Source organism: Sorex fumeus, unplaced genomic scaffold (genome assembly GCF_029834395.1).
Source record: "Sorex fumeus unplaced genomic scaffold, SorFum_2.1 ptg000110l, whole genome shotgun sequence".
In the NCBI taxonomy this organism is placed as follows: domain Eukaryota; kingdom Metazoa; phylum Chordata; class Mammalia; order Eulipotyphla; family Soricidae; genus Sorex; species Sorex fumeus.
In genome coordinates, this window is record NW_026606167.1 from 3817201 (window position 1) to 3844026 (window position 26826).

At 63.8% G+C, this 26826-nt stretch overlaps 1 protein-coding gene across 1 annotated transcript; it reads right to left on the bottom strand.

Moving 5' to 3' along the window:
- Positions 1-26451, bottom strand: PPL (periplakin). Its single transcript, XM_056135291.1, has 22 exons — positions 26211-26451; positions 15307-15406; positions 13347-13501; positions 12889-13009; positions 12047-12160; positions 11923-11964; positions 10933-11094; positions 10743-10850; positions 10514-10609; positions 9169-9291; positions 8939-9085; positions 8588-8739; positions 8176-8273; positions 7937-8094; positions 7102-7280; positions 6880-7018; positions 6126-6319; positions 5716-5866; positions 4683-4766; positions 4044-4160; positions 3352-3444; positions 1-2723 (listed from the first exon to the last, which is right to left on the bottom strand). Exons 1-22 carry the CDS (start codon positions 26270-26272, stop codon positions 60-62), a joined length of 5259 nt encoding a protein of 1752 aa, XP_055991266.1. The 5' UTR covers positions 26273-26451; the 3' UTR covers positions 1-59.
- Between the last annotated feature and the right edge of the window lie 375 nt (positions 26452-26826).

Sequence of the window (26826 nt, forward strand, 5' to 3'; positions counted from 1 at the left end):
AGGAGGCTTGAAGGGAGCAGAGCAGAAGAGAGCGTTCCCGGGCAGGGAGGAGGACTGTGCTACTTCTGCCCGGACACCAGGACTGCCAGCTCCTGAATGGACATATCCTTGTTGATGTAGCGGTCATACTGCGCGGGGCTCAGCCTGCCGCTCTGCAGGGCCTCTTCGATGGAGAACTTCTTGCCGGACTTCCGGTCGTGGATCACGGAGGACTCCCCGTTGGGACCCTTCACCGAGATCTCCTCCCAGTCACACTCCTGACTCCTGAGCTTCACAAACATGTTCCAGTCGATGAGCCCCGCCCGGTGGGCTTCCTTGGGGCACAGCTCCCGGCCCGTGTCCGGGTCGATGACCACGATGGAGCGCCGCAGGTGGTTCTCACGCTGCTCCCTCTTCACCGCCACCGAGCCCAGGCGCTTCTGCAGCTCGTCGATCTCCAGGTCTTTGTCCTTGGAGAGCCGCTTGAGGTCGTCCAGTTCCCGCTCCAGGGACCACACCCTGGAGTCGAGGGTGGGCCCCGTGCCAGCCGCCGTCCCGGGCCTCGGCTCGCGCGGCTCCGTGGCGGCCAGTTGGATTTCCGACTGCAGCCGCTGGGTCTCCAGCCGCAGGTTCTGCCGCTCCAGCTGCAGCTTCTGGTTCTCTTCCCGGAGGAAGTCCAGCTCCTTGGACGACTTGGAGTTGGAGAACTCCAGCTCCGACAGCTTGGCTTCCAGCCGGCCCACCTCGGCGTCCAGCTCGCGCTTGTGGCGGCTCTCCTCCTCCAGGCTGCTCTTGAGCCTGCGGATCTCCTGCTCCGTGTCGCCCTTGTCCACCTGCACGCTCTCCGAGAACACCACCTTCTCCCTGACCTCCCTCTTCTCCAGGTGCTCCAGCTGCTGCTTCAGGGTCTCCAGCTCGCGCTCCAGGACCTGGCGCCGGTGCCGCTCCTCGTCCAGCTGGAGCCTGAGCAGCCCGTGCTCGCGGGCCTGCTGGGGGTCCTGCTGCAGCACCACCTTCTGCTTGAGGGTCACCTTCTCGCGGGCCTCGCCCTCCTCCTTCTCCAGGTCAGCCAGCCGCTGCTTCAGCTGCTGCACCTCCAGCTCGGCCTCCCGGCGAGCCTGCCGCTCGCGCTCCAGCTCCTCCAGCTGCCGCTCCAGCTCGGCCCGGCGGCGCTGCAGCCGCCGCAGCTCCCCCCGCAGCGTGTCGATCTGCCGCAGCTCCACGTCGATGCTCTGCGTGAAGGCGTCCACCTCGGCGCGCAGCCCCGGCTCCTCCTCGAACCGGACCACCTCCTGCTGCACCACCTTCTCCCGCACCCGCGACAGCTCCTCCTCCTTCTGCCTGATCTTCTCCTCCTGGGAGAGCCGCTCCTGCTCCAGGTCCACCTGCTTCTTCTGCTCCTCCGACAGCCGCGCCCGCAGGCTCTCCACTTCCTCCTTGGTCTGGGGGTCCTCCTGGAACTGCAGGATCTCCTGCACCACCTCCTTGGTCTGCACCTGGGGCTTGGTGTCCTTCAGGGCCTGGATCTCCTGCTTGAGCTGGTAGATCTCCAGGTCGCAGCGCTCGATGAGCCGGGTCTTGGCCACGATCTCCTCCCGCAGCCTCTGCAGCTCCTTCTCCATGTCGGGGTCCGTCTTGTACTTGATGACCTCCTTGGTCACTTCCTTGACCTCCACCTGGGGGCCCCGCCGCCGCAGCGCCTCCAGCTCGGCCTGGTAGCTTTTGAGCTGCTCCTCGGCGCCCCGGAACTTGCGCTCCTGCTCCACCAGCTCCAGGCGGAGGTTGGCCACCTCGCTCTCGGCCTTGGGGTCGGGCCGCACGATCTCCCGCACCTTCTCCTGCACCACCACCTTGGCATTCTCCTCCTCCAGCGCCCAGATGCGCCGCAGCAGCTCCGTCTTCTCCCGCTGGCTGCTGCGCGTCCGGGCCGCCTCGTCCTCGTACTGGCGCTGGAGCTCGCCCACCTCCCTCTCGGCCGCCGCGTCCTTCTCCACCTTGAGCACCTCCTTCACGGTGACCTTGCCCTCGGCCATGGCCCGCTCCTTCTCCAGCCGCCGCAGCTTGTCCTGCAGGAAGCTCAGCTCCTCCTCCTGCCTCTCCCGGAGCGCGCCCTCGCGCTGCTGCGCCTCCTGCAGCTGCCGGTACTCGGCCTCCAGCTGGGGGTCGTTCTGCAGCTTCACCACCTCCTTCTCCGTCACCTTCTCCTGCGGCCGGTTCTTCTCCGCCGCCAGCGCCGCGATGCGCTGCTGCAGCAGCGCCACCTCGGCCTCCCGGGTGCCCTTCTGCCGCCGCAGCTCCTCCAGCTCCTCCCGCAGCTTGAGGACCTCGTCGGCCTGCGCCCGGTCGGGCTCGATGCGCAGCACCTCTTTGACCACGTACTCCTGGCCCCCGGCCCTGGCCTCCTGCTCCAGGCCGCGCAGCCGCCGGCGCAGCCCCTCCAGCTCATCCTGCAGCAGCTGGTTCTTGTGCTGCTCTTCTGCCAGGCTGCGCTGCGTCTGCTGCAGGCTCTCCTCCAGCGCGGGGTCCGGCAGCTTCTTGAGCACCTCCTGCGTCACCACCGACTCCTGCGGGCCCTGGCCCTGCAGGCTGCGGATCTCCTCCTGGGCGCTCTGCACCTCCTTCTCCAGCTGCCGCCTCCGCTCCGTCTCCTCGTCCAGCTCCTTCTGGATCTTCCATGTCTCGTCCACGCCAGCGCCCGGCCGGCGGCCCTGCAGGCTTTCGTGGGCCGCACCTGCCTCGGGCTGCTGCAGAGGAGAAGACGGTGGGCGTGAGAACCGGAAGCGTCCCCGCGCCCTCACGGGCAGGACAGACTGGGCTGGCGTCACACATGGACTCGGGTGACGAGTGCATTGTGAGGAAACGTGGAGCTGCACACGGCTCGGAGAGGAGAGGAAGCCTGTCTCCCATGCCTGGAGGCCGGCTGAGCGCCTGCTCAGTGATAACAGCTCCTGGGTCGGCCACAGTGATAGTCGCCCCTGGCTGTTGCTCCCTGGGTCACTCCCAGCTGCTTGCTCTTACAGTGTTCCCACAGAGTGTGGGCTTAAAGGGACCTGCATTGGGGCCGGAGTGGTAGTACAGCGGATAGGGCTTTTACCTTGCACTTGGCCGACCCAGGTTCGATTCCCAGCATCTCATAGGTCCCCTGAGTACTGCCAGGAGTAACCCCTGAGCATCGCTGGGTGTGGGGACCCCCCCAAAAAAAAGCAAAAAAGTAAAGGGGCCTGCCTTTGGCGATGCTGTGTAAACACGCAGTGGCTTGGACCCATGTTTGCATCAGTGTCCCCAGCTACACTGCCCAGGGACCCTGCACTTGTTCACGGGCTGCTCTCTGGGGCAGGAGGACCCTTCCTTCTCATTGTAGGGAGCTGTTACCTGCTTCAGGAGGGTCAGCGCAAACTCCAGGTTCTGCAGCCTCTGTCTGTTGATGGCGTTGACTTCAGTGAACTTGGCAGCAAGCGCTGCTTCCTACGGAGAGCGGGAGAACGAGAGCATCAGGTGTGAACAGGCGCGGGGAAGCAGACAGGGAGCCTCTTTCAGGCATTTGGGGGTCAAGGAAGAAATTTTGCCACACCCTTACAGTCTCATGTGGGGGCGTAGACTCTGGGTTTACAGGCAGAAGTTTGAATCTCCAGTGCCCTTAAGCTGGTGTGTCTGTCTCTGAGCCTCTGTTCTCGGGCGCAGAAGGGAATGAAACCTTCAGCCCCCCTCCCCCTTCCTCTGTATTTGCTGAAGGGAGGAGCAAGTGGAATTCCCAAATCCATGGGTGGAGTAGAAGTGGCAATCAATCCGGTCTGCACCCGAGGGCGGGGGACCGCTACCCCAACCCCCAGCCCCATGCGTCCTGAGTGCTCACCCCCTCGCGATGCATTCAGAGGACTCACCTCCTCTTGACTCTGAATCTCTGTGTTCAGGGGGCTCGCCTCCCAACTGTGTTCTCAAGGGCTGACCTCCTCCCAACTCTGCATCCCCAGGGGCCCCACCTCCTCCCAACTCCGCGTCCAGGGGGCTCACCTCCTCCTGAATATGCACCCACTTGTGCGTCCCCGAGCGACCACAAAGCTCACCTCCTCCTTCACTTTGGTGGCAGGAGACTGGAGCCTGGCTTTCTTGCTCATGTGGCTATTCCTTCCGTTTTCCAAGTCAAGAAGGGACCTGAGTTTCTCCGCTTCTAACTCGTAGTCCTGGCGGGGGACACAGCCGTGGCAAACAGGCAGCTGGCGCCAGAGGCCTCACGCCCACCACCCCGTGTTGACTATGGAGGGTGCCACACCACTGCTGGGCCCCAGACCACGTGTGGGAGAAGTGGGCCCACGAGGCCCCATCATCCCCCGTGTCCGGGGGCTCTGATGCCCACCGTGTCCTCAGGTGGCATCGCCGCATCCTGCCTGTCCTCTGGACGGTGGAAAGCCTCCAGCCATGGTGTGTTCTTGAGCTCTGCGATTATCACTCGTGACTCTACTCGGCTTGTGGAAGATGCTGTCCACAATGCCTGTTTTTCCTCTGGTTTCTTTTTCCCTTTAGGAATCCTCCCCCTCCCCTCACTTGACTTCCAACAGGAGAAACTGCTGGCACTTGCTGCCTGGCACTGTTTTCCTCACGGCTGTGTGCGCCACGTCTCGCCCGCTAGCAGTGAGTGCGGCTGGCCCAGCCAGCCCCTAGGAGTGAGCCCCTTCGAGCACCTTGCTGGGAGTTCCGAGCCTCACCTTGACCGCTTGCTGGTACAGCTGGGCCTGGCCATAGACCTTCTGTACCTCCTCTTCCCTTCTGGCCATTTCGTCCAGCAGGTTCTGTACAACGAAAGGAAGCCTGGGAAGCTGCCCGAATCCTTAGTGCCTGCACCTACTCTCCTGGAGTGCATGGGGTGACAACCGGGCATCCCCAAAGGCCGCTCCAGGAGCCCCGGAAGAAGGGCCGAGAAGGCCATCTGTGCTGCGGGAAACAGGCGCTTGCCAAGGGCAGAAGCCAGGCACGTCCCAGTGTTCCCAGATGATCCCTGGCCTCCCACGGGCATGAGTTTGCAGAGGCACAGTGAGGCTTAGTGGCCTGGCTAACAGGAAAGGGACTGAGCACAAAGTCCAGGCCTTGGGGTTCCCTCATCCCACAATCGCCTCCCAGGAGGCGGGACCCTAAACTTGGGAAATGACCCTAAAACACTGTTTTTTTCTTTTTGGGTCACACTTCTACACAGGGGTTACTCCTGGTTCTTGCGCTCAGGAATTATTCCTGGCGGCGCTCAGGGGACCATATGGGATGCTGGGAATCGAACCCTGGTTTGCTGCGTGCACGGCAAACGCCCTACCCACTTTGCTATCACTCCAGTCCAGACCCTAAAACACTTTTATTCCCTCGTTTCGTTAGCTCTTGTGTTCCTCAAACCCTGTGCTCGGGGCTGGAGAGATAGCACAGCGGGTAGGGCGTTTGCCTTGCACGCAGCCGACCCAGGTTCGATTCCCAGCATCCCATATGGTTCCCTGAGCACCGCCAGGAGTAACCCCTGTGCATCACCGGGTGTGACCCAAAAAAAAAAAGCACAAAAAAAAAATTAAAAAAAAAAAAAACACCCTGTGCTCGTTGAGCCAGTCCTAGTGGGGTGTCCCCTCCAGGCTGAGCCCCACTCTGAGCACACAGCGGGGGAAGAGGTGAGCGGATACAGATCCGGTTCTGAGTGTGATGGTGAGGGCAGCTCCCCCGGGGCTCCCCCCCCCCCAAGCCAGAGGGCATAGGAGGAGGCCCAACCTTCTGGTTCTTCAGCTTGGTGTCCACCTGGCTGAGGCTGTCCGTCTCCTGCGGCTCGTAGCTGGGGATGCTGGACAGGAACTGGAGCATGTGGTCACGGCCGCTGCAGTATTCGTCATAAGCAGCCTGGGCGCTCTGCAGGCTCTGGGCCCTGTGGGGCGAAGCGGTCACCCCGAGAGCTGCCTCTGGGCCCTGTACAGACCTGGGCGCTGGCACGTGGCCTCGGTCAAAGAGGGACCCAGACATAAGAGCCTGGAAGTGGCCTGTCGCCTGCTGTGAGGGCGTCGGCTCAGAAGCCCTGTCCGCCGTGCCACAGGCCTGACACTCGGGGGCTGGGGCGTGGGATGTGCCATAGAGCACACGGCTGGCACGAGGGACGCTCTGGGCGACAGTGCAGCTGGCCTGCTCACCTGCGCTCCACCTGCTGCCGGAGGTTGTCAAAGCGCTGGGCTAGCTTGTGCACCTCGGCCTCCTGCCGCTCCAGGTCGGGGCAGTGCTCCTGGAAGCCGCTGGCCAGCACGCCCGAGCACTGCTTCACGGCCTGCAGCTTCTGGTCGACCTCTCCCAGGAGCTTGCTCTGCGCCTTCAGCTCTGCACTGGTGGCCTTCGGGACGGGGCACGGGGTGACCGCTGGCTAAGTGGGGTGCGGGAGGGCCAGCCTCCCTCTGTGCCCCTTTCTCAGCCCTGCAGCTAGAAACCTCGGCAAGTCTGAGCGTGGGGGTGTGGGGGCGCCCAGGGGAGTACAGGCCCGGGGCAGTGAGGTGGGCCTCTCCGGGAAGCAGCCCAGCACATGCCGGGCAGGACACCCGGCCTACAGAGATTGTGGGGTTAAAGGTTGTGGGATATTTATTTTTTCGGGGGGGGGGGACACCTACGTGTTCACGGATTATTCCCCAACTCTCTGCTTAGAGAATCACTCCTGGTTGGGCTTAGGGAGCACATGGGGTGCCAGGGATTGAACCTGCTTGGCCGTGTGCGAGGCAAGCGCCCTCCTCCCTGTGCCCTCGCTCCAGCCCTGGAACGTCCGATTTCACTGCCAGTGAGCAGGACCCGTGCCAGGAGCCTCCCTAGGCAAGCTCCAGATGACACGGCATGGGCCGAACTGGAGTCGCTGGCACCGGGGCCCGCTCAACCCACACCCAGCCCTGGAGGGCCCCGCCTCACCGCCAGCTCCTGCCTCTTGCTGTCCAGGGCGCGGCTGCCCTCAGGCACTGTGTCGTCCTGGGTCAGCTGGTTCTCGTAGGTGGCCAGCACCTCCCGGCCCTGCTGCAGGCTCTTCTCCAGGCGGTGGGCAGCATCCACCCTGAGGATAGCGGGCAGGAGTGGGGACGTCAGCCTGCCCCCCAGGCATCCCCCCTGTCCCCCTGGGGCCCGCCCGACACCCACTTCTCTCGGGCCGCTTCCAGCAGCTTCACCAAGCGCTCGTATCGGTGGTGAGTGTCGTCCACCCGTGTCCGCAGCAGGGCCGCGCTGCCGCTGCCCGGAAGTGCCCGCACGAAGTCCTCGCACTCGGCCGTGCTGCGCTCCTTCTCGGGTGCCATCTGCTGCAGCTCAGCCGACAGGGTCTGTGGGGACACAGCCTTGGATCCACCGCGGCCACCCGCCTCACCCAGCCCAGCCCAGGAGTCCAGTCAGCAAGGAGATGCCCAGGGCTCTCGTCTCGGGGCGCCCTCTGGGGGTGAGGACACTTGGCCCGTGACTCCACACAGCTGTGGCAGGTCACCCACGCACGGGCCAGGCCTGACTCAGCCCATCAGTCAACATTTGGGGGCACCTGAAGACTCCCCTGCAGGAAGCCTGCAGTGAGGGTCCCCACAGAGGGAACTGGGAGCCACTGTGTGTGTGTGTGTGTCAGTGATAGTGTGCACGGATGTTTACAGGTGGCTGTGGGGTGGGGGGGCGGGTGAGTACATGTGAGGGTGACTATGTGTGGGTGTGTCAGTGATAATGTGTGAAGGGTGTTTACGGTTGACTGTGTGGGTGTGTTTGTGGGTGAACATTCGTAGCTGACTCTGCATCCCTCTGGCCGCACCCTCCTGGGCCCCGTGGGTGGGGACCGGGTTCGCCTTCTGAAGAAGAAGGGTGGGGCCCCTCTGGTCTGGCAGGGCCTTGGCGGCTCCTGTCACCAATTCAGCAGCCACAGGTGGCAAGGCGGGTAGTGGGTGGGCCTGAGGCACTGACCCCTCGTGGGCAGGGTCCCCCGTGCCTCCCGCCGGGGTACCTGGAGGGCCTGGGCCCGCTCGGCGCTGTCCTGCACAGCCCGGCCTTGCTCCAGCGGAGGCCGCAGGACTCCCGTGATGGCCTTCTCCTGCCGGTCCAGGTCGCTAACCACCTTGTCCAGGCCAGCCAGCAGCTGCCGCCCCTGCAGGTCTGAGGCGTCTGCAGGAAGAGGCGGTGCTTGACCAGGGCAGGAGCCTGCACCCCCCACCCCCACGGGCCTTCGCTGCCCTCTGGACCCACCTCCGGGGTTCTGGGTCTTCAGCATCTCATGCCGCTGTTCGAGCGCACGCCTGCTGCCCGCTGCCTTCTGCCGCACGGCCCGGTACTGGCTGGCTAGGCTGCAGGGGACAGCGCAGCTGGGACCCGAGTGCCCCCTGCCCCTCCAACCCCCACGCAGGACCCTGCTGAGCCGGGGATGGCGAGAGTGGGGGACGCTGGAGGCCTCTGGTCCTGGGCATGGCACCACCCGTTCCTCTCCTTCCCCTGATGGACCTTTTGCCCCCTGCACTGGGCTGCCAGCCTGTGGGCATGGCCAAGACGGGCTGGTGAACCACGAATGACCCCACGGTCCCACGGCCCAGGAGGAGCTGGGACTCCCCTGAGCGAGCAGTGGGCGGGGAGGGAGGGAGCAGTGGACAGTGAGGCCTCAGACCTGTCTGCTAGGGCCAGCGCCTCGGGGTCGGTGGGGGGGATCATGAAGCAGACGGCAGGGGCGGTCAGCTTGTGGCCGGCGCTGTCTGTCAGGTCCCAGGTCTCCCCATGGTTCTTCTGCAGTGTGTAGCTGTAGCCCCTGGAGATGGGCCCCTGGGGGGCACAGATCTCTCAGAATGGCAGCGTCCCGGCCCTGGACACGCTCCAGGAGGCTGTCCAGCCCCTGTCGGGGACTGTGGGCACGGCCAGGCAGCTGGAGGGCAGCTCAGCCCCGAGAACATCGGAGACTCTTGTAGCCCCTCACACCCCCCAGGATTCCGCGGGGACAGGGGTGCCCCCGGCAGCCACTCACCTGGTCACCCTCGAAGTCACAGAGCGCCTCCACGGGCACGGGCTTGAGGGGTGTCTCTCGGCGGTACTTGAGGGGCAGCACCTGCTGGCCGCGCTGCTGCAGGCCGCGCACCACCTGCTCATACCTGTCCAGCGCCTTCTCCTGCTCCTGCGCGGGCGGGGCACGCAGTGAGCCCCGCGGCCGGTGCCCCCCTGCCTTCCCGGGGTCGTGCCCGGGGCCCCCGTGCTCACGTCCAGGCCCCGCAGCAACAGCTCGATCTGGTAGCGATCCTGGAAGTCGGGGCTGTACTTCTGGCTCAGGTCCGAGTCCACCTTGCGCAGCAGCTCCTGGGCGTCCCTCATGTCTTTGTGAAACTGCAGGTGGGGGGACCAGGGCCCTGAGGACCCGCCATGGCGCCCGCCGCGCCCTCCCCGAGTCTAGGGCCTCCACGACTCAGGGTCACCCCGTCCTCCCTGGCCATCAGTAGAGGGAAGAAGCGGGTCCCTGTCCACAGCCTCTGGACGCGCCCAAACCCTGCGCATCACGGACACCCACGGGCTCCCAGCTGCCACCATCCTGCTCTGCGTGCCAGGCCAGGCTTAAGACAAGCCGCCCCATCTTGTTCTAGAATATTCTCCTTTTTTTGGCAGGGACACACCCAGTAGTGCTCAGGACTTATTCCTAGCTCTGTGCTCAGGGATTATTCCTGGCAGTGCTTGGAGATTGTTACATGGTACCAGGGGTCTAACTGGGGCTGGCTGCATGCATGGTCAGCGCCTTAAGCCCTGTCCCGTCTCTCCAGCCTGCTCTGGAACATTCTCTTGGCCACCCTTCAGTCCATCAGCTGCCCAGTGGGAACTGGGGAATCCCTGAGCTCACTGCCTGGTGGGGCTTAAATACCAAACCAGGAACTGCATTAGTGTCACCTGAAGAGAGGGGACCCCACTGTCCTGAAGCTCTTGACAAAAACTTCCCTCTGGAAAGTAACCCTGTAAAATGGAACCTCAGCAGAGGAAGGGAACCCCGGAAAAACAATGGCTAGTGAGGACAGCTGCGCCCGAGGCGGGGGGCAGCCCCGACTTGAAGCCTAAGTTCAGCAAATGCACAGACCCAGAATCGGGGCTGCCGGGCACCGGGCCAGAAGGAGCAGTGACTGCTAGTGGGCGCACACTGCTCTTTGGGGTGGTGGGTCCTTAGAAAGCTGGGCTGACCAGGAAATGGCAGCTGAAGGGGCCACTTTTTTTTTTTTTTTTTTTTTTTTGCTTTTGGATCACACTCGGCGATGCACAGGGGTTACTCCTGACTCTGCACTCAGCAGTGCTCAGGGGACCATCTGGGATGCTGGGAATCGAACCGGGGTCAGCCGCGTGCATGGCAAACGCCCTACCCGCTGTACTATTGCCCCAGCCCCTGAGGGGGCCGCTTTCAAGAGCTCATGGGGCTGGGGAGGCAGCCGCAGGGCAGAGCACGGACCTGACTGCGCAGGGCTGAGTCTCCCGGGCACGGCCGGGGTAGGCCCACTGCAGCATGCCACTGGGCCACACACTGACCTGGTCACTCCCTGGGCCTTGGGGGGCGGGGAGGGCAGGAAGATACCTGGTGGTAGTCCTCCATGAACTTGAGGTGGCTCTCCTCGCAGATGAGCAGGTTCAGGTACTCCTTCCAGTCGGCGTGCACCGCCTCCATGTGTGCCTGCAGGGTGGAGGGGGTCGGGCTGCTGGGACGGCATCTGCCGGCACAGATGTGGCACCGAGCAGAGCTGGACACCAGCTGGGGTGGGGTGGGGGGGTCAGGGAGGCAGGAGGGGCCCCTCAGGCTCACCCACCTCGATGGAGTTTCTCCCCGGGTGCTCCGCGGCCAGCAGCTGGTCCCCCTCGCTGTGAAGCTTGTTGATCCTCTCCTCCTTGGCCTCCAGGTTCCGGTTGATGAAGTTCTGTGGGTGAAGGGGGTAGAGGTTCAAAGAGTGGCCTCAGGGCTCCCCCCAGCCGTGCCCCCCCCACCCCCTTGCCGCCCACCTCATACTGGCGCCGGCGGCTGGGGTAGTCGAGGTTGCGGTCACTCCAGTCGTACTGCATGCGGCCCTTGGCCTGCTGGTCCAGCCAGTAGAGCTCGTTGGTGCAGCGCTGCATGTAGTCCTGCAGCGAGCCCAGGTGCTGCTGCCGGGCCTGCGAGGCTGCCTGCGGGGAGCGTAGGGTGGGGGCACGGCTGAGCCCCTGGACCCCACCCAGCTGGGTCCCAGAGGCCCCTGCCCTAGTCCCTGGGCAGCCACTGGGGCGGACGCCTAGGGAGCAGCCAGGTGTGTGCAGCCTCCTTCCGCCCCTCTGCGAACCGCCAGGAGCACCGATGCAGGCGCACAGTTGCTGCCCCATCAGATCTGCAGCCTGGGCACTCTGGAAACGGCCGGGCAAGCCCAAGCCTTGGAGGGTGGCTCCTGCATGCACTTTGCTACACAGACAAGAACCCACACCCAAGCCTCAGGCCACGAGACCACACACCAGGCCGTGCTGAGGCCCTCCGCAGCCCCCAAAGCAACTGCAAGTTGGGCCAGAGCCGCCCAGCCCCAGTGAGGAGGGCGTTTGCCTTGCATGCAGCCGCCGATGGGGTCCCATCCTTGGCACCCCCTAGGGTCCCCTGAGCACCGCCAGGAGTAATTCCTGAGCGCAGAGCCAGGAGTGACTCATGAGCATCGCCGGGTGTCACATCCCGCGCCCCCAAAGAAGAGCAAAAGCAAACAAACAAACAAAACCCCTGCAAGCCCTCGCTGAAGACGCTGGGGCCAGGCCCCACCAGCACCGGCAGCGCCTAAGGCTGGATTTGCAGCCGGGCAGCCGGGACGCGCGCGTCGCGCTCACTGAGCCGCAACCACCTGCAGGGGGCGCGCCGGCCCGTGCTCCACGGCCATTGGCCCGTCCCCTTAGCCACGCCCCTCCCGCCCCGAGACCACGCCCCTCCCGCCCGAGGCCACGCCCCTCCCGCCCGAGGCCACGCCCCCACCGGGGTCTCACCAGCAGCTTCTGGTACTTGGCCTGCAGTTCGCTGTTCTGCAACTGGGGACAGAGCAGAGGCAGGGGTTCAGGGCCGGGGCGGGGAGCCCCCCGCCCCCCTCCCTGCCGTGGCCAGCGCACCCACCTTGGCCAGGTGGGGCCCGATGGCCTTGACCTCGTTGTGGAAGATGTTGTGCTGCTCCACCTGGTGCTCCACCAGCGGCAGGTCTGTCCCGAAGCTCTGCGTGCCCAGCTGGTCCTGGGTGATGCACAGGGGCTCAGCCCGGCCCAGCCCCCGCGCAGCCGCAGGCATATCTCGCCCACGCCGCGCCAGGAAAAGGGGGTTGGGGCAGAGGGTGAGCTCAGCTCAAGGCACTTGTTTTTTCTTTTTGGGTCACCCTGGGCGATGCTCAGGGGTTCCTCCTGGCTCTGCACTCAGGAATGACTCCTGGCCCTGCTCGAGGGACGCTGTGAGATGCTGGGGACTGAACCTGGGTGGGCCCTGCTGTACCGTTGCACAGGCCTAGCTCAATGCACTTTGCACGCCAGAAGAGTCCTGGGGTCCAGTCCCAGCACCCCCGGGTGTGGCCCAAACCAAGACAAAACAACACAAAAACAGGCAAAGGGCTGGAGTCATAGAAGAGTAGGAGTTTGCCTTGCACGAAGCCAACCCAGGTTGGATCCCCAAAATCCCACATGGTCCCCCGAGCCCCACCGGGATTGATCCCTGAGCACCACCACGTGTGGTCCAAAAAACAAAAATGTACCAAGATCTGGCCACTCCCTCCAGCCTGCTGCCCCGCTCCCACCTCTGTAGGTAAGTCGCGGTCACAGCCCTGCTGCTGTGTGTCCCCCGTCCAGACGAGCCTCTCTGAGCCTCACCCCTCCCTGGGCGCCACAGCAGGAGGTGAGGGGAAGAGGACTCCCTCCCTGGCAGGATCGGGGTGCTTTGCAAGGGGGGCTCTCCCGAGCCAGGCCGGGCCCTACCAGCTTCTCATCCACCAGCGCTGCCCAGTTGACCTGGGGGTCCACGTCCTTCCCCACCAGGTTGTAGATCTGCTTGTGCTTCTGGCGCAGGTCGCCCACGCGCTCCTTCAGCTGGCGGATGCTGAGGGGGCGGGAGCAGCGCTCTGGTCAAGGGGGCCAGTCCGCAGGGCTCGCCCAAGCCCACCCCACATCCCAGACCGGGCTCTGCGGTGTCAGGGCCACAGGGCTGCCCTCCTTCCTCTGGGTTCCTGGAACCACAGAAAGTTCTGGAAGAAGTAGGTCTGCTGTTCCCTGGAGCCCACCACCCAGCAGGGCCTAGGGGTCCTCACAGGACAGGACCAGGGGGTGGCCAGAGGCTGGGCAAGGGGCAGGCAGGCTCGGGGAACAGGGTCCATTGAGGCCGGAAGGGGACAGCCACGCTCAGAGCCACAAGGGGAGTGTCACGGGAGGGGACGTACTCCTCAGCGATCATGTCCCCCTGGGGGTGCTTCATGTGTCTGGCGATGGCCGAGTCCGCCTCCAGCACGTAGAGCAGCTTCTCTGAGTCGGACACCTTCTGCAGGACTTCGTCCCTGTGCTCGGGCTGCCGGCCCCCCTGCAGACGCGCCAAGTCCTGGGGTCGGGGTGGGGGGGGTGAGTCAGAGTCAGCAGAGGCTCTGGGGACCCTGAGAGGGAGTTACAGGGCCCCCGACAGCGGTGACAAGGCTCCCTCTACTCCCCAGAAAGGGAGCTCCAGGGAGCTTCCTGAGCAGAAGGTGGCAGGGGGCAGGGGCCCCTGAGGAAGTGAACCCCGAGCCATGGGGACAGGGGGCCAGTAACAACTAACGCATGTTGGGAGGGGGGGTCACTTCAGGACCAGGAGAATGTTCCAGAACATTGTGCAAGGCTCTACACACCACTGCGGGTGACTGATCTGAACGCTCACTTCACTAATTAAAAAGAAGGTTCCGGATCTTTCGGGTAATAATGAGGTCTCCGGAAAGAGGGAGGAAAGGGGAGGAAGGGGGAGGGAGGGAGGGAGGGAGGGGTCCTCTGATTCATTCAAAGCCTGTCTGTCTCTCTTTGCAACTCGGGACGTTTGAAGTTAAAAGCATTTCAAAATTATCCTCCCAACACATCCTTGTTCCTTGGGATCACGAAGCAAATAAGGGAGAGGGCGAGTCCCAGTGCCTCCCTCTGTCTCTCCCGCCTCTCACACACTCACACGTGCACACAGAGTCACTCCCACACTTGGGCACACACACACACACAGTCACACTCTCAGGCACACACTCTGATAACTTATGCTCAGAGAATCACACACGCACAAGCCCACGCACGCACGCGCACGCACGCGGACATAGGCACGCAGGCACACGCACACGCATGCAGGCACACGCACACGCGCACATGCACACACGCGGTCCAAGGGGCCCAGGAGGTAGCAGCTCCCAGCTCCCTCACGGTGGAATCACAGTTTTAATTGGCTTCACTCATCTGCTCCGCAGCCCTGAGATGTTTATAGGAACACAGCCCACGTGACTACAAGAAAAACAGGGCACACCCCACCAAGCTGTTTCCATTTAGGAAGGAGGAGGCCAGGGAAGGGGTGAGGGGGGGGCTGGGGGCGCACAGGAATGGCCAGGAAAGGCTTCCGGAAAAGCCTGGGGGCCAGCAGGGAGCTGATTGCCCCCTTCCCCCTGCACCCCCACTTCCTGCCCCTCAACGCTGCCCAAGCCTGGCCCATGGCTGGGTGGGCACCAGTCAGAGGGAGGGACACAGGCCCCTACAGAGGGGCCGCGGTCCCCTTGGGCCCCCTGGGACCCGCCTCTGGCCTCCTCCCGAGCGGCAGTGCCAGGGATTGGGCCCAGTTCCGGCTGCCACGGCCTGGGGGCCCCGCCCGCTGCCCTGTGGGGCGTGTGGGCGTGTCTCTGAGCTTTCTCCTTCCTCCCAGGCCCTGAGTTCGGTTCCCGAGCGACCCCGGCCGGCTGGAAGGGCTCCAGTCAGGGGACCATCGGCAGCTCACCGGCAAGGGTGACTCACTGGGCCTTGGGTCACAGAAGGGGAGGCTGAGGCACAGGGGCTACGGATTGGCCACCACTCTCTCACTCTTCTCTCTTGGCGGGGGGGGGGGGTGTCGTGCATGTGAGGGGTGAGGGTAAAACTGTGACCCCGACACCGGGCCCTGCTCCCAGAATCCTCACAGCCGCCCGGAAGGCTGGGATGATAGGATTGCAGGCACAGAGAGGGGAGGCAAGACCCTCCTCCCCCATGGCTTACCAGTGTCTCAGGGGGCCCAGGAGAGAGCACGGGCACGTGCTTCCCGCCCGCCAGGGTCCAAGGCCAGGCCCAGCACCACAGCCGAGCGCTGGACAGCTCACAGCTCAGGCCGTGCGTGGGAGCTTCCCATACCCCAAACAAAGTTGCGGCAGGACTCACGTTGTGCATCTTGGCCTCCATGTCCACGATGTTCTTCTCCACTTGGTCCGCATTTTTCTGCAGCTGCTCGATCAGCTCCGAGAGCTCCTTGTTAGAAATGCTGTGAGCAGAGCAGGGGTGAGGGGCCGGTCCAGGCGCAGGGGGGCATGACGGTGCCCAGGCCAGCAGCCGGGTGCTCTGGGGAATGGTCTCCGCAGCCCACGGGGAGGCCCAGGAGCCCCTCAGAGGGTCCCGGGAAGGAAACCATCACAGAAGCAGCCAGGAGCCCTGGCCGTCGGTTCCCGCACCCCAAAGGGGCCCCGGGTGGAGAAAGTGGGGTCTGCAAGGGTTCTCGGGGCACTGGGGGAAGACACTGGATCATTTGCTGAGAATCAGGACAGATCACGCCCCAGTTCATAGCCGCGGGGGGTCATCTCTGCCACCCTCATCTCTCTCTAGTTCCCTTGACCCCACGACTCATGGACACTGAGCAGCCCAGCTGCCTGGAAGCCCAGCACGCCCAGCCGACCATAACCCTAGTCAGTCCTGTACTCGTGAGCTCCTGGAATTCGATCACCCCCAACGTAGCACTGTTATCCCCACTTTACAGATGGGGAAACTGAGGCACAGAGCATTCAGGAACCTGGACCCAGTCCACTACCAGGAAGCAGACCTGGGCTGGGATTCGAACCCAGGCCCCTGGTGATAACCCCAGCGCTTTTGCCATCTGGGTTTGGGGTCCTGCCTCCCAGCCCCCTGGGAGTGCCATGGATGCCCACCAGAACCCGGGCAGAGCAGAGCGGCAGCCACCGGGGTGACAGGCCTTGTCACCGGAGGCCAGGAACTGGCCCAGCCAGTCCACCTTTCATGGCGATAATGAGCCACACAGACAGCAGATGTGGGGCCCACGGACTGATGGGCACCGAGATAGGGCCCTGCCGCCCGCCTCCTGGCCTGCCCCCACCCCCAAGACGGAGCCACCCCGTGGGGCCAGAAAAGCCCAAGTGACCCCCATTTCAGGGAAGGGGTCTGAACAGTTCCTGAGGGAGGGGACAAGCCCTGCCTAGTGGGAAGCCGGAGCTGGATGCAGGGACACAGGCAATGGCCATGGGCACTGAGAGGCCTTGGAGACTGTCCAGCCCCACCTGCCCATTACATGGATGAGCAAACCGAGGACCCCACCCAGGGCACGCCGGGGGCAGCCGGAGTCTGCAGCTTGTTGGGGATGGAAGGTGTGTTCCTGGATGCGAAGCCTCAATGTCCCTTGGGAATGGGGGTTGTCGTGGGGGGGGGGCAGCAGAATGGGACATAAGGAAGGAAACGGGAGAGAGGAGAGAGGGCTGAGGGAATGGGGCGCTTCCCCCACAGGCTCTCGCCGCTCAGAGAACTCTCTCTGCTTGCAGAGGGCAGCCCGAGGCCCACGGGGGTCTCACGGGATCCACGTGGGAACAGCCTCCGAGGTCCCCTCATCATTCCCTCCCGTGGCTCAGCCCCCACCACCCCGCACCCCGACAACTCTCGCCCATGCCTCAAGTTTGCACCTCTGTCCCCCAACTCTCCTCTGCTCCTCTTGGCCCCGGGGTAGACACCCCCTACCCCTCCTCCCTGGCCACCCCTGCCACAGCCCTTTCCTGCCACCCGGCCTCTGTGGGTCTGTTTGGGGGCACCCACAGGGCATCTCTGACTGGGACTCCGAGGTCACCTCCCAACCCTCAGGCTCAGCCTTAGGCCCCAGGGCCGGAGGACGCTGCCTGCCACACGCCCAGAGTGCCCAGCAGCCCAGTGGGGCTCGCGGTCTCTGCCCCCGACCCTCAACTCCCAATTCCATAAGCGGGGGACCCCTCCCATGAAGCAAGTAGAAGCAGGTAGCATGTGGCTGAGAAATGAGCCCGGTCCAGAAGGGGTCACGCTGTGTGGCCGAAACGAAGAATGACACTCAAGACTGGCAGAGTTGTCCTAGGGACGCACTTAGAGGTCACAAGAAGGACTGGGGAGACATGACAGCAGGCAAGGAACCTGTCCCATCCGCAGCCCTGGGGGTGCCGGCCCCTGAGCCCAGCAGGAGTGGGTCCTAAGCCCCGAGTCAGGGTAAGCCCCCAGAATCGCTGGGTGTGGCCCCAGACACCAAAAGTCCAAAACACAAAAGATTTCCAGCCAGATGCGCAGAAAACATTCTGGCAGCCGGTGCCCAGAGCATGAGTCATGGCACGTTTCATGTTCTTTTTCCGTCCCTCAAGCCAAGAGCACTTCTGGGCCGCTCCGTGCCGAGCCCTTCCCCGAGTGTGGGCCCCGAGCAGACCCACAGTTCTGGGAGTGTTGGGACGGTCTGAGGGAGGAGGTGGACTGAGACTCAGGTGCACCCGGCACTGCCCCAGCTCTGCCCCCTGTCCAGGCACCAGACACCTGGGCCGGCCTCACTTCCACCCGGGCTCTGGCTACACCCCACAGAGCGGGCACCCGGGGGGCAGACACGGCCCAGTAACTGCTCGGCAGAAAGGTAGCCTCCTGCTGCTGTGCGGGGGGCTGGGAACTGCTGGGCACTGGCCAGGGCCGCTGGGGTGACCTGTGCCCCCCCCCCCCAACTGACCCAGGCCACAGCGATGCTGGTTCCTGCCTCTGGGGCTGGTTCCGCCTCCGTGGGGCTCAGGGACGCGTGCAGGGGAGGGGAGCAGCGTGGGAAGGGCTGGGATGCTCGGGGGCTGCTCCCCTTCCCAACAGCCGCCTCTGCTGGGGTCCCCCTGCCCCGGCCACTGCTGGGCCCCACCTGGTGGAGGTGCCCACGGGGGCCCTGGTGTGCATGTCTGCAAACTCTCCTCACTGCTCCGAAGCCTGGACAGTCCCTGTGCCCACAGGGCACACACAGGGTGTCCAGCAGCGAAGGCCGAGCAGCACAGCTGTGGACACCTGCGGGCCCCTGACTCGGCCACCCCCTGTGCCAGCCTGGGGTGCCAGGCTCCACGGCCCGGGCAGCCCCTTCTTCTCGTCTCTTAGACAATCATCTCCCTCGGGGTCAGGGTAGCCAGACAGAGACTTGGGGCGCTCAGTGGAGCAGTGGTGCCAGAGAACGGCAGCCACTGCCCTCTGCCCGCTGTCCTGACAGAAACAAGCGGGGTCCAGAGAGGTGACGACACCAGCCTGAGGTAACACAGCCAGAAGCGGGTTCCAACTCCCGGCGGCCAGAGTCATCTGTCTAGAACGGGTGGGTGGGGGTGCCAGTCCCCTCCACAGACTGGTGGCCGGCCTGCGGACAGCCACAGTGCTGGAGACCCGGCAGCCACGTGCTCCTCTGGAGAGGTCTTCTGGGGAGGCGGAGGTAGGAGCCCCCCAGGGTGCCCCACGCTGCCCTCACGTGTGCCCCAAGGCCCTGCCGGCCCAGAGCTGTGTCAGCCTGGTGCTGTCACTCCCGGCACCAGCCAGCTGCCCATTGAGCCCCTCACAGCTGAGGACAGGAGTGGGCAGAGCAGCACTGCGAAACTCTGTTGTTTGGGGGTTTGTTTATTCTTTGGTGACACCCAGTAGTACTCAGGAGTGACCCCCGGTGGCACTCGGGGACCATCTGGTACCAGGAAGGCAACATGCAACATGCAACATGCCTTAACCCCTGCAGCATCTGTGGCCAAAACACATCAGGACCTGGAAGCAATGTGGGGGCTGGGCCCCACACACCTGCTCATGTGTGCAGGCTGGACTCTGGGGACCGGGGAGGGCAGCCAGGAGGCAGCGGCCAGGCCTGTAGCAGATGGCACAGCCCCTTAGCCCGTTATGCTCTGAGGTCCCCACCGGGACCAGCGGGCAGCTGAGCGCAAGCACAGCTCCAGTTCTGTGGCACGAGGTGACCATTGGGTTGCTAGCCACGAGCCAGGCAAGCAGGACACACTGACAGGGAGGATGCAGGGACTGTCCGAGGGGATGGACTCATGCCATCAGGGCAGCATGGTCCCTCCACCGCTGCCATCTGTGCCTTCTCGTCTGCAGCTGGCCCAGAAAGTGGGGAAGGAGCACAGCCCATGCCCAGCTCTGGGCCACAGTGAGACAGGCAGGAGGATGCAGAGCCCCAGGGTCTCTCTGGGGGGAGGTTTCTTTAGGGTCAAACCCAACAGTCACTCTCAGCTCAGTGCTCAGGAGACCACGCGGTGCGGGAGGTGGAGTCGAGGCTCCTGCCCGGAGAGCACACGTTTCCGGAAAGGAGTCTCGTGAGAAAGCAGCACCCAGGAAGCACCCTGTAAAGTCTCGAGTGACGGGCATGGCCTGATACTCTCGTCACCAGAAACTTCCATGCTAATTAGACTATAAATTCCCCTACACCCGGCTATTAGTCTGGGGGCGGGTGGTAGATCCTAACCTCAGGGGCAGCTGGCTCAGGGACGGCCTGGCCCCACCCCTCAGAACCGCTCAGGTGACTCTGCAAGGTGGGGGACATCCGTCCCCCTGCCCCACAGGAGGAAATCATGATGGACTTCCAGCCTGCTGATGTCACAGACCCCCGGTGGCCCTTCCCCAGTTCTGCAGACCTTCCCCGGCGGGGCTCACGCAGCCTCTGTGCTGTCATCGAGGATCGGTGCAGTGGACACTGGCCAGGTGGGCAGACCCCTCCTGCAGCCACGGCCATGCCTGCAGTTTCTCACCTGCCCCGCACGGCGGCCGCCTGTGACCTGCACCCCACATAGCAGGGACGAAGCTGGCAGGTTCATTCCTGCTTCACGAGGGGCCCGGCAGGGCAGGGCAGGCCCGGGAGGGAGAGGCAGGCCCGCGGCGGGGTGCGGTGTCCTGGCCCAGCTCTCTGCTCCCCCAACTCCCACAAGTGCCCCTTTGATGCTCCAGGAAGAGCTTGGCTTTGTCTCTGGGCTGTGGGACAAGAGCAAGCTCTGTCCTTAGAGGCACAGAACAGAAGCCTTCCTGATTTCACCAGGACCCAGAAAGTCCCACCCAGGAACAGAGGAACAAAGCGAAGCCTGGTCAGCGAGGACACTGCGCTCAGCAGCCAGGGGTCCTAGCTGGGCTGGAGCCAGCAGGCAGGGGCGGGGCCAGGAAACGGGGCGGGGCCAGAAGGTGTGGGCGGGGCCCGCAGGTAGGGGCGGGGCCCGCAGGCAGGGGTGAGGCTGTGAGGCTGCCCCAAGCCCACAAATTGGCTGGATGGCCACCCCACCCCGCTCCCTGTCCCCCACAGGCCAGGGCCAGGACAGTGGGTTCTGCGGGGACGCAGCGACGCAGGACGGGATCAGTTGTCTGCAGAGAGTGGCCTGGCTGTGGAGGGCTTGGGGACACAGGGGCTGGGCCCAGGCTGAGCACCGGCGCTGGGAGGAGGGAGCGGGGCGCAGGTGAGGGCTGGGACCTGCGGAATGCCAGGGCCACACCCAGGCCCGTGAGCGGTGGCACGATGATTTTCCCCCCAACCTCCCCCCTCCGCAGCAGCGCAGAGAGGAGAGGCCGTCCCTGTTGCACCCCACCAGGTGGGCTCAGGCAGGCTCGGGGGCGCAGGCTGGCACAGTCGCCCGAGAGTGCCCTGGGTCCTCTCGTGGGAGCCCAGACACCCCCAGCGCCCTGCCTGCTTCTGGGGTGCTGCCCCAGAGAGGTGAGAGGGACTAGGGTGCTCGCCAGCTCACTGCTCCCGGGGTGAGGGCAGGAAGTGCCAACCTCGCCAGAGCTCTGGCTCCATTCAGCTACACGGGTGCCAGGAGAAGGCTGGGCAAGTGGGGGCAGAGCAGGGGCCCACAGCCAGGCTGGGCGAGTTCAGGCGACAGAGTCCTGGGCAGTCCCTGGAGTCCATGCGCTAGCTGCCGCCAGCTCAGGGAGGCAGGGAGACATACTTCCCCTCCCGGGGCCAGGGTGGGCCATCTGCGAGCCAAACATGAGCCCCAAGCCGCCACCAGGCTCTGGGCGCCACACTGCGTGTTTCTGCCCGTGGAGTGGCTGCCACCTCCAGGAGGGCGGCATGGGTCAGAAGGAGTGGCCTCTCGGTCAGGAGAGGCAGCAGGGTCGGGCACCCCCAGCTGTCACTGACCCAGGGTGTCTGTGGGTCTGCCAGTGGCCATGACCACAGAAACACTCGTGCACACATACAGCTCATATACAATGTACACACAGGCTTACACACTGAGACAGCACACACGTGTGCATGCAACACATGAACACACACCTGAATGTTTGCGGTTTCACACATACGCTCCACATGCACACTCACGTACTCACACATGCACACTCTCACACTAACATGTACATGTGCACACAACTCATGCTCACACTCATACACACACATGCGCACACTCCTATATGCACACGTTCGTACTTATGCACACACATGTGGACACATACACATACACACTCATACACATGCATACACAGGAGCACACACTCACACGCACAAATTCATACACATGCACACACTCATACATATGCACACTCACACGCACACACACACATGCACACACACTCTCTCACACCCTCGTGTGCGCACTCACCCTCCCACTCTCCCCGGGGTGCTCTTCCCTCTCGCCGAGGAGGAATCTGAGGCCGACTGTGGCGTCACTCAGCCGAGGGGGCAGTGGCTGCTCACACCTCACACCCAGCCCCGCCCCTCCCCGCAGCCTGTGCCCACCACGGGGGCTGCTCCCAGGGGACCCTCCCCAGATGAAGTGGGGGTGAGGCCAGGCTGCTTGCCGGGACCGGATCTTGGTGGTGGGCACAATGCCCCCCATTTCTGGGGAGCCGAGGCTGTACACCCTATTTCTAGAGATGAAGGGAGCCCATCCATGTGGGGGGCACTGGGTCCGATCCCTCAAGCACAGTGAGAGCAGAGCAGTTCACTGCCACTCACTCCCGCCCCAAACAGGTTAGACGCCTTCCCCAGGAAGCCCTCCTTGATCTCCACAGACCCACCCAGCCACGCGGCACCAGAAACCCCTATCTGTCTAGGCCTGTGTCTCTGAGACACAATCCTGCAGCCAGATAGGTCCCGATAGTAACAGGAACGCCACCTCTTCCCCACACCCCCGGCCCCCAGCACAGCCCCCTGGATCTGAGCAGGGCCCAGCCTGCTCCTCTGTGCAGCCCACCACAGGCCCGCTACACCCCCAACATAGGCCCAAGGGTCGGGGAGAGCGGGGGAGCTGCGGGGTCCAGGCCTGACTCGCAGCCTTCTGGCCTCAGCTCCTGCCCAGCCCAGGGTGCAGCGGGTCCCAGCAGGGGCCATCAGTGACCGCTCCTCTCCCAGCCCTCCCTGTCGCGCTGGACGCTGTCCTCGGCTGCCTGCAGCACCAGCCTGACCTGTCATCCACCAGGTGTGACCGCAGCATCCACACCCCACCGAGGAACCCAGCTTCACACCCAGCGCTCCCTCCCGGTTCAGGGTGAGCCTCCCCGGGGGGGCTCGGCTGCTCACACATGCCCCTCCCGGCAGCCCCCAACAGCGCCACCCTGCTCTGCTGACAAGGGAGTTCCCCTGACTCCCACCACAGAAGCCAGGCTGGAGGGCCCCCCCGCCCACCAACATGACAGCAGAGGCCCTCAAAGTCAGACTGAGCACGCAGGCGTGGGCACCAGGGCTGGGTGCTGGCCTTGCACACAGCACAGTTCCACCCCCAGAACCACACCCGACCCCCTGAGCCCACCAGGAGTGATCCCGGAGCACCACCAAGGGTGAATGGTGAAGAGTGATGTGGAGGTCGGCACCCCGGGACCGAGGACGGCAGTTCAGAGCTCCAGGGGTGTCTGACCGAGGGGCTCAGGGTGAAGAGACCCAGACATACCCCCAGTCTTCCCCCGGGAAGGCCAGGCCAGGTCCGATGACAGCCTGGGGCCAGCATGAGGAACAGCTGGTACGTGGACGCAGCGGCGACCTTCGATATTCTCACCAGGCCCTCCCGTTGATCGTCGATTTGCTCGAGCGGGCCCAGTAACGTCTCCATTGGAGACTTTGGTGTTACTGTGTCTGGCATATCGAATACTCTCGGTAGCTTGCCGGGCTCTCCGAGAGGGGCGGAGGAATCGAACTCGGGTCGGCCATGTTGGCCGCTTGGAAGGCGAACGCCCTACCCGCTGTGCTATCGCTCCAGCCCAGAAGGAGAGGAAATGGGGCCGGAGCAACAGTACAGCGGGGCGGGGGGGGGGGTGCTGTCTTGCATTCTGCAGAATCAGGTTTGATCCCCAGCATCCTACCTGTTCCCGCAAGCCTGCTAGGAGTGAGTCCTGAGTGCAGAGCCAGGATTAGCCCCAGAGCACTGCTGGGTATGGCCCTGAAGAAAAAAAAATGTCTAAAAAAAAAAAAGACGAAAAGAAAATTGTAAAGAAGAGCTGTGTGCTCTATTACCCTATTTAAAATTTTAGAATTCCTGGAACGTGTGGCTGCAAATTCTAAGCCACTGATGTACCAGGAGTACACATCACATTTGATGGGGTGTAAAGTAGAACGTAACTGATCTCGATCCAAAAAAAAAAAAAATATATATATATGATGGGTCTCATTCTCCTAAAAAAGCCTTGAATATAATCTCAGGGCTAGGATGAAAGAGACGTTACTGGGGCCTGCTCGAGGCAATCGACGATTAACAGGATGATGAATGAATATATATATATATATTAGCATACAAGACCTAACCTATAACAATATGTTACTAATCTCTTTTACTAGAGCTTAATGTCTCCAGGGTGAGATGCAACAATCTTCACACACTTTCCTCTAAGGAAACATTTTTGGATCAATTTTAGCAGATTATTCATAACAAGCAATACAAAATAAATTATTTGAGGATCTGCCTTTGGGGCAGCTTGGGTGGGTGGTGGGAAAAATCGAAATCATGATGATGGGAAGGTGTAATCATGGTGGTGGGATGGGTGTTGGAATACTGAGTGTAATAACTTATGGTGAACATCTCTATTTAAAAAAAAAAAGGAGAATAAGAAGAGCTGTGTGTTTGCAAGCTGCTGAATTCTCAGATACTCTGGTCACAGGAAGAAAACTGCAAGCAGAGGGGGCCAGACTCGTTGACTGGATCTGAAGTCAGATGCTGACTGTCCACACCTCCATCAGATACAGTTATTTCTGGGGGTGGCACGCCAGGTTACGCCCAGGGCTGACACCTGCCTCTGTGCGCAGGGATCGATCCTGGCAGTAGGGAGGATGGAACCAGGTCAGCTGCACACAAGCCAAGTGCCTTAACTCCTGGACTGGTCCTTTGGCCCGTCCATTAAATGTAATTGAAAAGATGTTACGGGGGGCATGACCGGTAGTGCTCAGGGCTGACTCCTGGCTCTGTGCTCAGGGATCACTCCTGGCACTTCATGGGGAGCCATATGTGGTTTCGGGGATCGAACCAGAACCAGCCACATGCTACGCAAGTGCTTTAACTTGTACTGTTCCTCCGGCGTGAAAGGAGATTCTTGGCGGGAGCAGAGAGCTGTCTCTGTGGGTGGGGCGCAGGCTTCACATGCGGGAGGCCTAAGACATCTGAGTAGTGACCCCGAACGCCCCTGCATGGAGCAAAACAAACAATACCCCCAAACCAAATAGGGACTCACTGGGACAGGGGACCGGAGGCTGCCCGCCACCTCACAGGCCTGTCCTCAAATACGTCCCCACCAAGGGGAGAGCAAGGAACTGCGCGTTTGAGACCTCACCGGGGCAGGGGGCGCCTGCTCTGAGCTGGGAAGAGACCCGAAGAAGGGAACTCCACCCCTCCAGGGAGAAACAAGGCAGGCTTCCTGCAGGAAGAAGTCCATGATCAGTGGCTGCCCACCCAGGGCACAGAGCAGGCAGGGCCTGTGTCCCGATCACCCAGACCCTAGGTTCTCACAGCAGCCGAGGCTGGGGACCTTCATCCGGCCCCTCTGCTGGGAAGGCCCCAGGCGCCCCCAAGTGCAGCAGAGTGGGTGGGGCTGGACACAGGGCAGCCTGGCCCATCTCCTGGTGTGTGGGTGTGTGCGTGTGGGGACCAGGGGGGCAGGCAGTCCTGGGGGGCAGCACAGCCTCCAGGCTGGCAGGAAGCCCCAATTGTGCAATAAGAGCATGGCCCAGGGACTGGACAGCCCCAGCTGAACACACAGGTCCCTGCCCAGCCTCTGGGATTGTGAAAGAGGGGGGAGCCGGGAGGGAGGCCGCGGAGGGGACTGGAGGGGAGGGGGGTTGGAACGATCTCTGAGTGAAGGCGCGCGGGGAGCCGGGAGACTCGCAAGGCGTGGGTGGGGGTCCCCGAGGGCTGGGCTCAGGGCTGGGTGCTCAGCTGCAGGGCCCCGCAGCACCTGTCTGACAGGTCGGCCTGGGCCCGACCAGAGGCGGGGCGGGACACCCTCTTCTGTGGCCTCCTGGGGCGGTGGGTGCCCCCAATGCCAGGAGCCCAGCCTCGCCAGCCAGGGGGCAGCCCTCCGGTTTACCCACCCGGGCAACCAGCAGCGCAGCCCCCCCCCCCCCCCAATCTCGGCATCTCCACTGGGCCCCGGAAACTGGTTATTAGGTGACTGCATCGCGCTTATCAAAACGGCCGTGGGCCGGTGACAGCAGACGCATCGAGACTTGTCATTGCCCGCCAGCCGCCCTGGGAGGGCCAGTATCGGTTGGTGGGGGGGGACACGGGGGCACAGGACTCCCGCCTGGGCTGGAGGGGTCCCAGCATGCAGACCCCCGCGGGAATGGGGAGGAGGGAGGCGCGGCCAGCCCGACTCCACCCAGCTCCTCAGTCTTGGCAGATGCGGCCACCCCCGCAGCCCTCCGGGACACCTCTGGGTCTCCTTGGAAGACTCTGCAGTGACCACACGGCGCCCCTTGGGGGGGACCTCCCTGGCCCCCAGTTCTCAGCGTCGCGGGCGCCTCGGACCCGCTCGCCGCCCGCCCAGTCGCACTCCCCTCCGCGCGCCGGGCGCCCCGCGCACTGGACGCGGCGGGCCGGCCTGGACGGTGCCCCCCGGCGCCGGCCCGCGCTGACCCGGTCACTCACCTCCGCGTCTGCACCGTGGGGCTGTATTTGCCCTTGTTCCTCTTCCTGAAGAGCGAGTGCATGGTGGGGCCGGCGCGGGACGGCAGCGGCGGCGGGAGCCCGAGTGCGGCGGCCGGGCGGGCGCGGCGGTCACTCTCGGCCGCACCCCAGAGGTGGCGCTTACCTTCCCGGGGGCGGGGCCGGGGGGCGGGGACTCCCGGGGCACCCCCGTCCCGGCCCGCACCTCGGGGTGCAGGAGCCTCGCCCCTGCCGCCCGCCCGCCTGTCCCCCGCGCGCCCCCCGCGCGCCCCGCGCTCCCCGCGCGCGCCCCGGGGCCAGCTAGAGACGCGCGCAGGGCCAGCGTGGCCAGCCCTGAAGGAAGGGGACCCCTGCCCGCCCGGACTCTCCCTCCGGAGCCGCAGCCGCGCTTTCCGTCTGCATCAGATGGGCCACACCTGCCCCGTCCCAAGACTACTTTTATTTTTATCGAGTTATTCCTTCGTTCGTTTGTTAGGGGGCCACCCCCAGCAGTGCTCGGGGCTGACTCCTGGCAAGCTCGGGAGTCTCTCCTGGTGGGGCCCAGGGGACCCTAGGGGTGTCGGGTGTTGAACCCCAGTCGAACACACATAGAGCAAGT